Source organism: Petaurus breviceps, unplaced genomic scaffold, assembly GCF_028583685.1.
Source record: "Petaurus breviceps papuanus isolate PSGF00001 unplaced genomic scaffold, PetGlider_PUasm1.0 186, whole genome shotgun sequence".
NCBI lineage: Eukaryota > Metazoa > Chordata > Mammalia > Diprotodontia > Petauridae > Petaurus > Petaurus breviceps.
The window spans coordinates 4,250,167-4,261,873 of record NW_027185798.1 but is presented as its reverse complement, the minus strand read 5'-3'; the positions used below and the strand labels follow the sequence as shown (position 1 = coordinate 4,261,873).

The following is an 11,707-nucleotide window of genomic DNA, read 5'->3' as shown; positions in this document are numbered from 1 at the left end:
GTGAAAGATGTTTCTTGAGGGCTGCGGTGGCTGCAGTTCTTGCCTTCTGCCTAAACCCCGGTGACTTAAGTCGCTTTGTGAGCAGCGGGATTGTCATTGCTCCCTGGTGAACTCAGGTGTTGAAACTTCGGCGTCAGACTGTAGCAGGCCCCTGTTGGGTTCCTATTGGCTTTGAAGGCTTCACATCCTGCCTTGGGGGCAGGGGCAGTCACCCAGCTTTGCTGTCAGTCCCAGTGATTATTCAGGTGTCTCTGCCTGCTTCATCTGGGCCAATTGGTGGCTGGTGAATGAAGACGTCCTCTGTAGCCTCAGCCTGGGAGGACGAGTTCAGTGATTTTCACACGACAGGAAATGCAGATTGCTGCCCTGCAGTGAGCGGAATACATTGAGATTTGTTTTCAGTGCGGTTTTTAAATAGAAATTGTGATCTGGGTGTGGGAAGGCAGTAACTTGGAGGGATTCACATTTGAACCTGAGCCCAGCTCATCTGACATTTGAAATTTTCCCATCTGAATCAGGATGCTTGTGCTCCAATTTCAGTATCTTACTAAGGCACTCCTCAGTGGAATCTTTGTTCATGCGTGAGAATTATTTCTTAGAAATTCAGATTGTAGGGAATTTAAGGCAACATCAGCCTTTTTAACTTTTCCTGAAAAGTTAACAAGAAACATTTTTTTTAATAAAAAGAGATGTATTGGGGGGCCAAGGAAATGAGGGCTGTCAGTACTAGCATGCAGTCCACTCCCTAAGGCAGCTGCACCCCCATCTGTGAGCTAGCAGAGTGCCTACCTCTTTGCATACACAGGTGTGGCTTCTGCAGCGGGATGCCAGCCATTGTAGGGCAGAGGACAGAGGCCTGATCATTGGGCTGGTACCCTCCAGGTCTGCTGTCATTGTGGACTGACCTGAGGGTCTAGCCCTGGCAGCCTTCAGAAAACAAGTTAGCCTAGGCACCACTTCCTACCCTGACATCAGCAGAGAAGGGCGGTCCGTGACATTTGGGAAGTATTGATCTCTTATTTTATTCATGTACTTTTGAGATGTCATTATTACTCATTTTAAAATGTGAACAACTGGAATTTTTATTTCTGATCAGTCAGGCCTTCAGGAAGTGCCTCCTTTGTGCCAGGCATGGTGCTGAAGGTTCAGAGGCAGGTGGCATCATGCCTGCCCTTGAGGGTCTGCCCTTCTCACTGGGGGAGCCACCAAAAGCAGACAGAGGATGTGGCTGGATTGGAGGGGCCTCTGTGGCTGGCACTCAGAGCTGGTGTGTTGAGGTCGTCCTTTCTGGCCTGAGGACCCGTGGTCCTGGCCAGGCTGCACAGGCTGCCTCCTTCCTGGGAGGGGCAGGGCAGGGCAGTAGGCACCATCACTGTCTTAGAGGACTTTATACTCATTGTTTTCATTTGCAAGAAAGGGTTTGTTCCAGACTGGAAAAGTCCCCCCAGACATACATATATGTATGTAAACACATACATACACATACACAAACATATCTGTATTTGGGGGTAACAGTATGTGTGCGGGGGAGTGATATAAGGACAAAAGGAATCAATAAAATGTTATTTAAAGAAAAAAATCTACAACCTGACCCCAGCTTCCTCATCTGTGAAAAGAAGAGGAGATGAGATTAGACCATCTTTAAGGGTCCTTCCAGCTCTGAATCCTGTGACCTTGGGATCCCATGAGCTTTGCTAGGACTTGATGTCAAGATCCCCAGGGGGGGCTTCCCCCCCCCCACTCTCCCGTTCCTCCAGATCCCGGCAGGGAGGGCTCACCAATCCTGCCTGCACAGCCCTGCCCTGCAGTGGAGCTTTTGTGCACCTGGGGATTGGGGATTCAGCATTTTGCACACAGTAGACGCTGAGTAAGTTTCTGTTGTGTGTAGATTCAGCTGCTTCCTTTCCCTTCTCACCTGTCCTGGGCTGCATTTCTAAAGTTCTGGCTGTGTGCTGAGCCCTGGGAACACATGGGGAGGCACGAGCCGGGCTCCCCTCAAGCAGCGGGTCTCTAGCTGCCTCGTCATTGTCACCAGATTTTTCCCTTTCCGACGTGAAGATCACTCTTGTGAGACAGTAACCCGGTCTCTTCCGTTCTGCAGGCTTTCCATATTTCTTGTCCTACTCCCTGGCCCTGTCCTGCAGTCTCTTGGTCAGCTCCTCCTGACTGCCCTTAGCCTACCGCCCCGCCTTTGCCCTTCCATCTTGGGGTGCCCTCCTCCCAACTCTGCCCCCCTCCAGTGCTAGCTTTCTAAGACCCCTGGATCCCACACACTCTGGGATCCCAGTAGGGTCCTCCTGCCCCAGCCTCGGGCCCAGCGTCCATAAGATCAACATTGACTTCCATCCAGGGGCCTCCGCAAGCCTACAATCAAGCCCCTTGCCACTGGCACCTGCATTTCCAAAGGATTAAACTTCTTGGCAGTCAGTCAATGAACAGGCGTTTATTAAGCATTTATCCTGTGCCGAGCTTAGCTGGAGATACAGATATGAAGGTGAGGCCATTCCTGCCCTCAGGGAGCTTAGGTCCCATCCCAGCAGACCCCAAGTCCATCGCTCGGCACCTGAACAAAGTGGACACAAAGGGAGCTGCAGAAGGAAAGGCTCTAAGTTAGGCAGCTGGCCTGAGGGGGCAGGTCTGAAGAAGCTGTTGGGGCCCCAGCGGTGTCTTGAAGGAGCCTGGGGGGGGGGGGGACGGGGGAGTGGTCTTCTGTGTTGTTTTCACACCCTAGAACTTCCTCTGGCTCTCCTTTTCCCCTGGGTTCTGGTGCTTTCAGACTATGACGTGCCCTGGCACAGAGGCATGCCAGTCAAGCGTCCCTGTAAGACCCGGCTGTTGGGCACTCTCAGCAGACCCTCTCATCCTCTCCCACCTGGCTGTCAGCATTTCCAGCCACTTCCTTCATTATTTCCCCTTCCGTCACAGCCCATCATTGTGATAGGGGAAGTGGCTTGTCTCTGTCAGCTCATGGTGTTTGAGGCTGCTGGGAATCATCTGTCCCTTCCCCATTAGTTGTCGCATTCCCCCTAGTGGGGCTGGGGCCACAGGTTTGGAGCTAGAAGGGACCTCAGAAGCTCTCGGTCCAACCCACTTCTTTTACAAAAGGAACCTTTTTTGTAAGGCCCAGATTCGCGCAAGGTATGAGATCTTAACCCACATCCTTGGACTCCGAACCCAGGGCTCATTCCACCATATATCCCTGCCTCCAGTGTGGGGCTAGTGCCAGGCCCCTGAGGCACACAGCACACACTTACTGTGTGCTGGGCACTGGGGCCAGAGGGACAGAAATGAAATCCAGTCCCTGCCCTCAAGGAGCTTACATTCTGATTCTACAAGAGGATACAAGTAAACTGGTAAATCCAAAATAATGTGAGAAGAAAAAGCGCTAGCCGCTAGGGAGATCAGGAAGGGCTTCCTGTAGGAGGTGACCAACCCATGATCTGAGCTTTGAAGAAAGCTAGGGATAGATGGTACAATGGATAGAGTGCTGGGCTTGGAGTCAGGAAGACCCGAGTTCAAATCCAGCCTCAGACACTTGCTGTGTGACCCTGGGCAAGTCACTTACACCTGTTTGCCTCTGTTTTTTCATCTGTCAAATGAGCTGGAGAAGGAAATGGCAAACTGTTCCAGTATCTCTGCCAAGAAATGGAGTCACAGAGTCAGATACAACAGAGGGATCCTAAGGGGTCTCGTCCATCCACGTGGGCTGAATCTAGAACCAGAAAATATCCAGGTCCCATTTTCCTGTCATTTCATCTAGATAGAATTGGCCGCCCCATTTCCTCCCTTCTCCAGAGTGCTGCCATCCCCCTGTGTTCTGGTGCAGTTCTGAGGAAGTGATGCCTTTGGGAAGAGAGGCAGGCATGTGGTTCTGTTACCAGGGAGCTGGGCCTACGAGCAGAGAAAGTGAAACAGACTTGGGGAAATAGATTCCATTTTACTGTTTCCAGGATGCTTTGCCTTCCTTTCTTATCGGCTGGGCCCAGCCTCAACTTTTCTGTCCAGTTTTCTTGTCTTTTGTTGCTTCCCCCACCCTCCCCCCAATTCTTTAATTTCTGTTCTCTTTTGTGCCAGATAGACCCATTCAGTTCAGGACTATTCTGGGTCTAACAGTTTTAGAGCTGCCCGAGGGGCCCTGAGAAGCTGTGATGAGTGAGCCCTTACGTGTGTCAGAAGCTAGACTTGAACCCAGGCCTTCCTGCCTCCCAGACTGGCTTCCCTAGCCTTGGTAGTCCACACTGTCTCTCGAAGCCTCCTATATCTGAAGGGGACATCAGAGGCCAGCTAGTCCAACTTAAGGAATTCCGTCTCTACCATCTTAAGGCTCCATTTATGCGCTTCCAAAGGACAAGAATTCACTACCCCCAAGGCCACCCATTCCACTCTTGAACGCCTTTCGAAGACTTTTTTTTGGTCAACTGGAAAATCAACATGCTCCAGCCTGTCCCTTAAGTACCTGCATTTCACAGAACTTGTTTCAGAGAAACCTGGAAGATTCCTATGAAGTGATGTGGAGTACAGTGAACAGAACCAGGACAGTTAATATCGTTACAATAGTTTGTCGCGTCTGTGTGACTGATTAATTAGCCTGCTAACAGCAGTAATGTAGAAGGTGCACTGAAGGCCTACATCCTGACAGAAGGGCCGCCGAGGGATGGTGCATGAAAATGTCCAGGGTGAAAATTTGTTTTGATTAACTTTGCTATAAAGGTTTGATTTTCTGGGGGCAGGATACTTGGGAGAGAGAGAAAATAAATGCTTACTAAGTGAAAAAAGCTTATTTAAACAAAACACAGGAAGTCCTCCTAAAGCATAAATGTGACTTTTGGTTCTTTGATTAGAAGCTCTCCATGGCTCCCTGTGCGTGTGGGGTAAAACTTCACTTCTCAGCCTGGTATTTCGGGCCGGCCACAGCCTGACTCTAGCCTACCATTCCTGCTTGGTATAGCCCAGGTTCCAGCAGAGCTGGGCTGGAAGCAGCTGTCCCGATTCCATATGGCGTCTCCCACTTCTGTGTTGGCACAGGCTGGCCACCCACCGTGCTTGCTCTGTGCCCCTCAGAATCCCCTTGTTCCTTCCCAGATCAGCCTGCGACCTACTTAAAGCCTTCCCTGACTTCCCCAGCCAACAGAGGCCTTTTCCAAAGCACAGTCTGCCTGTTGTTTCTCTGCCCCTCATCACACTCTATCCTGTGTCATGCTCTGGGTCCGGGTCGGATCTTTCACTGTAGCAAGGTCAGCAGCTAAGCTTCCCCAGAGCACTGAACCAGCTTAATCCTTAACCATCCTTTTGTGATTGTGGGTCAAGATGCATGGCAGTCCTTTTACAGTGTGCTGCCAGTAACTGGGCCACTGAGAAAGTCTGGGATGGGCTTCTAGGAGAGCACAGCTCTGGCCAAAGCCCTGCTAGGTGTGAGCCTTAATTGGCCACAGGAGACGAAAGACAGCTCGGTGGTTTGGGGAGGCAGAGCTGGCTGTCCGTCAGCATCGTTATGAAACAGGAAGATGTCAGCCAGCCGGTGTGTTCTGGGGACAGAGCCATGTGAAGAGAGCTTTGGGATCTCCAGCCACGAGTCCGGGACTTCAGCAGAGTATCAGAGCCGGTGGATCACAGGCATGTGGTTTGATTTATTTTGAACTTAACAGATGTGGGGAAAACAAGCATTTCCATGTACAGTTTTAACAGAAAAAGAAGATTATTTGGGAAGTCATGAATCTCCTTTCCATACAGCGTGCTTCTTTGGGTAGTGGTTTGTTATGGAGTCAGAGAATTTCGAGAGAGAAGAGGCCTCAGTGCCTTGTTTAGTCCAACCAGTCCCCCCGAAGGACTCCCCAAAGAACATGACTGAAGAGTGGCCATCCATACCCTGCTTGCACACCTCCACTGTGGGGGGGGGGGGCATTCCACCTTGGGACAGCACTTCTGAAGAGGTCGAGGGTCCCCTGAAAAGAGCCAGCCTCAGCAGTGGCTAGTGGGTACACTTCTAGCCTAGAAATGGCTTGGGAGAAGAAGAGAGCTTCCCATCCTGTGAGTGTAGAGCTCAATCCCTCCCTCTCCTCCCTCTCTCCCCCTTTCTCTCCCTCCTTCTGTCCATCCCTTCCTTCCCTTTCTCCCTTCCTTCCCTTTTTCCCTCCCTCCCTACCTCCCTCCTTCTCTCTCCCCCCTTCCTCCCTCCCCCCTCCATCTCTGTCTCTCTTTCTCCCCCCCCCCCCTTCCTCCCCCCCCCCCCCCCCTCTCCCCCTCCCTCTCCCTCACTCCCTCTCTTTCTTCTCCCTTCCCCGTCTCTCTTCTGGTTCAGCCCCTGCCAGGACAACACTACCTTTTCTCACCTCTCAGCTTGACACTTCCATCTCCCAGACCTTTCCACCTCCTCACTGGCAGCGAAGTTTAGGCATCAAGGGATAGATCTAAGAACTGAGTCCCAATCCTTCCTGGGCAAATCACTTAAGCTCTCTTAGCCCCAGTTTCCTCATCTGTAACATGGGTATCATGGCTTTAGAGCTGGTAAGGGCCATCAGAGTTATCAAGTACAACTTCCTCTTTTTACAGAAAGATTAAATGACTTGCCCAGGGTCACACAGCTCAGGCCTGGGCAAACTGGAACCAAGAGGTTCCCCACCCACTCAACCACACAGCCTCTCACATTGTCTTCTATATACTAGCACCTGTCTCTGGGGGTTGTTGTGAGGACCAAATGAAATGATGTGAAGTGTTCTACAAATCTTAAAAAACTTCATAAACTCTAGCTTTAATTACTATGTTTTATGTTTATATATTATCTATTTTTGTTTTATTGTATTTTTATTATTATATCTGTAGGGGACCCCCCCTTCCCTCCCATCTACCTTTTATCACTGATGGAAACTGCTGGGGGGGGGATCTTGTTTTTACATCAGCTTAGTTTAGAAAGCCTCCACCTATTCTGTTACCTTTAGGGTCAAATTCCGACTCCCCTGGCACAAGAAGACCTTCACAGCTTGGCCCCAGCACACCCTGATGGCCCTCTCTGTTCTCCCACCAGCCAAACCATCCTCCGGTTCCTCACACTGGACCCTCCATCTCCTCCCTCCATGCCTTTGCACAGGCTGTGCCCCATGCCTGTGCATGAAGGTGTCCTTCCTCCCCTTCACCTCTTAGCTTCTCTGGCTCCCTTTAAAGCTTAGCTCGGGTACCACCTTTTATGGATCTCAGGCTGCTCCCGATCCTCAGAGTTTTTGTTGTCCGCTCATGTCTGACTCCTCTTGACCCCATTTGGGGTTTTCTTGGCAAAGAGACTGGAGTGGTTCTCCATTTCCTTCTCCAGCTCATCTTACAGATGAGGAAACTGAGGCAAGCAGGCCGGGAGGTAAGGGCCAATATTCCATCTTACAGATGAGGAAACTTGGAGGTTCGGCGTCTTGCCCAAGGTCCCATAGCTAGGAAACGTGAGAGCAGCATATGCTGTGTTCCATACCCATAGCCCCCCACGTCTGCGAAAGAAAGGGGAGAGGTGCATCTTCTCAGTTATTCTTAGGGCCCAGTTTCCTTTTTCTTTTTTCTTGTTCTTCCCATCTGCATTATCGTAGTCATTATTTACACTTGCATTTTTAAAAATCGGCTTCACAAGTACAAGGTGGGGGAGGTGTGGCTTGACAACAATTTGTGTGAAAAGGAGCGGGGTGTTTCAGTGGCCTCCAAGCTCAGTGCGAGTAAGAAGAGCCCAACTGCAGCCGGAAGAGTCGATGGGCTCTTGGGAGGGGCGGCCAGAGGTGTGGTGGAGGGGAGAAATCCACCGGGCTCTATCTTAGGCTCGGATCTGAGGCCGTAATGGAACTCAGAGGCCCTTTGGCAGATGAGGAAACTGAGGCCCAGGGCCGTCAGTCTTCTGATGCAGTGAACGGGGGAGAGAAGCCCACCAAATAGAGGCTTGCTCTCCTTGGCTCCAGGAGACAGAACAATCTGCCGAGATCCAGATTTAGGCTCCGTAAAGGGGGCACCAGAAGTCTTACTAGTTAGGGCTGTCCAGAAGCCGAATGTCCAGAAGCCCCCTCTCTCTAGTGGTCTCCCAGGGAGGACCTGTTGGGAAGCTGGGAGAGGCGCATCCTGGTACCAGTGGGCTGGACTGGTTAGCCTGGGAGGTGCCTTCAGCCCTGCCCCCATCTAGAATCCTACCAGAACTGAAGGCAGGTAGCTGGGGGTTCGCATGGTAAGAGTTTCAGGAGGACTGGCAGATACACTGCTCCAATGAAGGGCAGGGGAAACGGGCGAGGTGCCTATTGACCTGGGGAAGAGGGTTTGGAGGCACCATTTTAATTCAGTAGACCTTTATTAAGTGCCTACTATGCACCAGGCAAGAGCCGAAGGTGGAGGGGGCTGCAGGAGTTCTGAAGGAACCGCCCCAGGCGTTGAGGCAGGAAGTAGGTGGGGAGGGGGTCGAGATGAAAGGCAGGTTATTTGTGGCAAGGGAAAGTGGTGGCCTCTAGGGCCGGGCGCGCTGGGTCACAAGCTTATGGATAGAGCTCTGGAAGGGACTCGAGGCCATCGCTTCCTTTGTTTTACAGATGAGGAAACTGAGGCTCCGCGCGAGCGGTGGAAGACCTTGAGGCTTTTCCTAGACGAAGTCTGTCCAGGTCTGGAGGGAGGTGGGGATGGAGGTCCCTCCTCGAGGACAGACTCCAAATGAAAGCACCCTGGAGTTTCGTTTGTGGCAAATGGCTCAACCTCAGGACCCGATGTGTTTTTAACCGCGGGAACATTGAAGAAGACGAGCTATCCTGCGCCTGGCCCCGGCGCGCTAAGGCCCCCGCGGCCGTCTGCCTGCAGGGCGCCCTCCCGCAGGCGCTGGCCCCTTCCCTTACAGAGTCGGGGCCGTCTTACTTTCTCTTCTAGCACCCAGGACTTAGCACGACGCTTGGCGCACAGGAAGCCTCCACGAACGTTCTCTCCATTTCATTCATTCATTCATGTCCCCAGAGCCTACCTCGCACGGGGCCTGGCGCTTATGTAAGTAGGCGCTTCCTAAGCGCCGGCAGGTTGACTGAATGCACCCTCCCGGAGCTGCCCAGGCTGTGCTGGGCTGCGGGAGGGGCGGGGGTTGGCGGCAGGCTGGGGGAGCGGGGAGCGGGGCTGGATGTCTTCCCGAAGCCCCGCTGACCCGCCCCTCCCCCGGGCCTCTGGGGAGCCCCCACCCCCACCCCTCTCCCCCGGCGGCAGCTGGCCTCACCATGGACGCAGTCAACCTGCCGGTCCATCCTCCCCCGTCCCTCCTTCCCTCCCCCTCCCCCTCTCCCCCTCTCTCCCCATCCCCTCCCCCGCTCTCCCGTGGGTGCAGCGGGCGGGGCGCGGGGGCTGCTCTGCAGGCAGGCTCCGGGAGGGAGGGAGGGAGGCAAGCAGGGACCGGGACGAGGACGCACTGCCGGCCGGACGCACGGAGGGGACGCCCGGCTGGTGGGCAGCCTGCGGCCGGACTGACGGACACACAGCCTGGGCGCCCTGGGCCGGGCCATGGCGTGGCCCTGCATTAGCCGCGTGTGCTGCCTGGCGCGCCGCTGGAACCAGCTGGACCGCTCGGATGTGGCAGTGCCGCTGACCGTGCACAGCTACTCGGATATCGAAGACCCCCCGCCGCCTCCGGGCCCCCCCCCCGGCCGGGCCCCCCGGCTCCCCGGGCCCGCCGCTCACCCAGTACCAGCGGGACTTCGGCGCCCCGCGCCGGGACCCTCAGCCCTGGCCCCGGACCGGCCCCGGCCCTGGGGGGGGCCGCCGAGACCGAGACAGGGAGCCCGCGGCGGCCCCCGGCGTCTATGTGCTTCCGGGGGGCAATGCGCTGGAGGCCAGCGACGGGGACCCCCGCTTCCTGAGGCTCCGTGCCCCCGCTGACACCGCCCCCCTGCCGGTCACCACGTCCTACAGGTACACCGGGGACGGTGAGGAGACAGGGGGGACCCAAGCCGGGTGGAGGCTCGGCAGGCTCCCCGCTCTGGGAAGGCATTGATCCTTGGAGGATGGGAGGGCAAAGGAGCGAGGGACCCATCCCCATCCTCACCCCACCCCCACCCCCACCCCCAATTCGGTTGGAAGGGACCTGGGGGCAGTCAGCCCAACCTCGCACCAAATTCAATCCAGGACAGACGGAGCCCGCGTTTGAACTTGCGGTGCCGGGGACCTCGTTCCCTCCTGCCAGGCGGCCCATTCAATCCATTTATGATCGGAAAGCTCCCTGGAGTTGGGAGTCAGTCCTTCCCCACCTCCTGATGAAATCTGCTCCCTGTCTTTTCCTAATCCTCGCCCCAGAGGCCTAGGGGTGCCCAGCCCTGTGACAAGCACCGGGGTGGCCTCTAGGCTTTCCTGGGCTCTCGAGTCCCTCCCTCCCCCCGGGATCCCAAAGCCCCTCCTGATCAGTGGTGCCCAGAACGGCCCGCACACAGATGTGGCCTGACTCCAGCGGCCCATACAGTCCACCATTGTCTTCCTTCGGCACTACCCTCCCCTTGGGTCACTGCAGCTTAGGACGAGAGCGCTTCTTGGCTAGCTCCACACAGTCATACTGAGCTGAGCTGAGCTGAGCTGACCCTCCCCCTCCCCCAGGCAGTGCGGAGTAGTGGACAGAGCCCTGCTTGGCGTCAAGCCCTGGGTTCAAGCCCAGCCTCTGAGGGGTGCTAGCTGAGAGGCACCTCGCGGTCCTCCCCGGGCTGCTCTCCGTAAGTGCCGGGGCAAGAGCCTTGTCTTCATTGGTGGAGGGACTTTCCTCACGCACCAATAAGATCGCAGGTCTGGCCCATACCCCTCGATTCCCCCCTCTCCTAAAAAGCACCAACCCAGAGCTTTTTTCCAGGCCAGCTTTTTTTTTTTTTAGTCCTGGCTCCCCCCTCATTCTGTCTCTCTCTTTTTAACCTAAGTGCAGGACTTTCCTTTAATGTTTATTTAGCTGTTACCCGTGGCAGTAGATAGATCATTGGCCTTACTGCCCGAACGACCCTGTCCTAAATCCCACCTCAGACACGTATGGTCTTTATGACCCTGGGAAAGTCACAGCAACTGACCCTTGGAGCGGCCGAGAAGCTTCTGAAGGGCTCAGGCAGAGAGAATTTCCTCGTTGGAGAGCTCCGCCCAGCCTCGTCTATGCCTTAACCGAGAAAAGCCAGCCCGCTCCGGCGGCACGAACATTTTTACTTTGAAATAAAAGTTTCTGTCCTGCTAGATCTTTTTTTTCTTTATGGATTAAATTTCAGCTTAGAATTTGGATTTTAAAAGATTCCAAAAGATGTGTCAGAATGGTCTTCCAACATCTCCTTGGCAACTTAATAGTATCTCCAGATTCGAAGAGTGCACCAATTCTTGAAAGACAGGGCAGGAAGCGCGATCAGACGCAGGCCAAGCTTAAAAAAAAGCCAGGCCTAGAACCCAGGTCTTCTGATGCCAACTAGCCAGGTGGCCTTGGGCAAGTCACATATTTTCTCTCTCCTCTTTCCTTCCTTCCTCCTCCTTTTCCTTCTTCTCCTCTCCCCCTCCCTATCTCATTCTCTCTCCCTCCTTCCTCCTTTCTTTCAATCTCTGTCTCTTCCGCCTCTTTCTCCTCTCCCCCTCCTCTTCTCTCAATCTGTCTCATTCCCTCCCTTCTCTGTCTCTTTCTCTCCTCTCCTCTCCTCTCTTCTCTTTTCTTCTCTTATTTTCTCTTCTCCTCTCTCTTTGTCTGTCTTTGCATCTCTCTCTCCCTTCCTCCCTCTCT

General features: G+C 54.1%; 1 protein-coding gene across 1 annotated transcript in view; it reads left to right on the top strand.

The window, feature by feature from the left end:
• Positions 1 to 9,377: 9,377 nt before the first annotated feature.
• Positions 9,378 to 11,707, top strand: part of MAP6D1 (MAP6 domain containing 1) — a 10,831-nt gene continuing 8,501 nt past the window's right edge. Inside the window, 2 exon segments of the mRNA XM_069089163.1 lie at positions 9,378 to 9,626; positions 9,628 to 9,891. Of these exon segments, the coding sequence (XP_068945264.1) occupies positions 9,484 to 9,626; positions 9,628 to 9,891 (407 nt within the window). The 5' untranslated portion in view covers positions 9,378 to 9,483.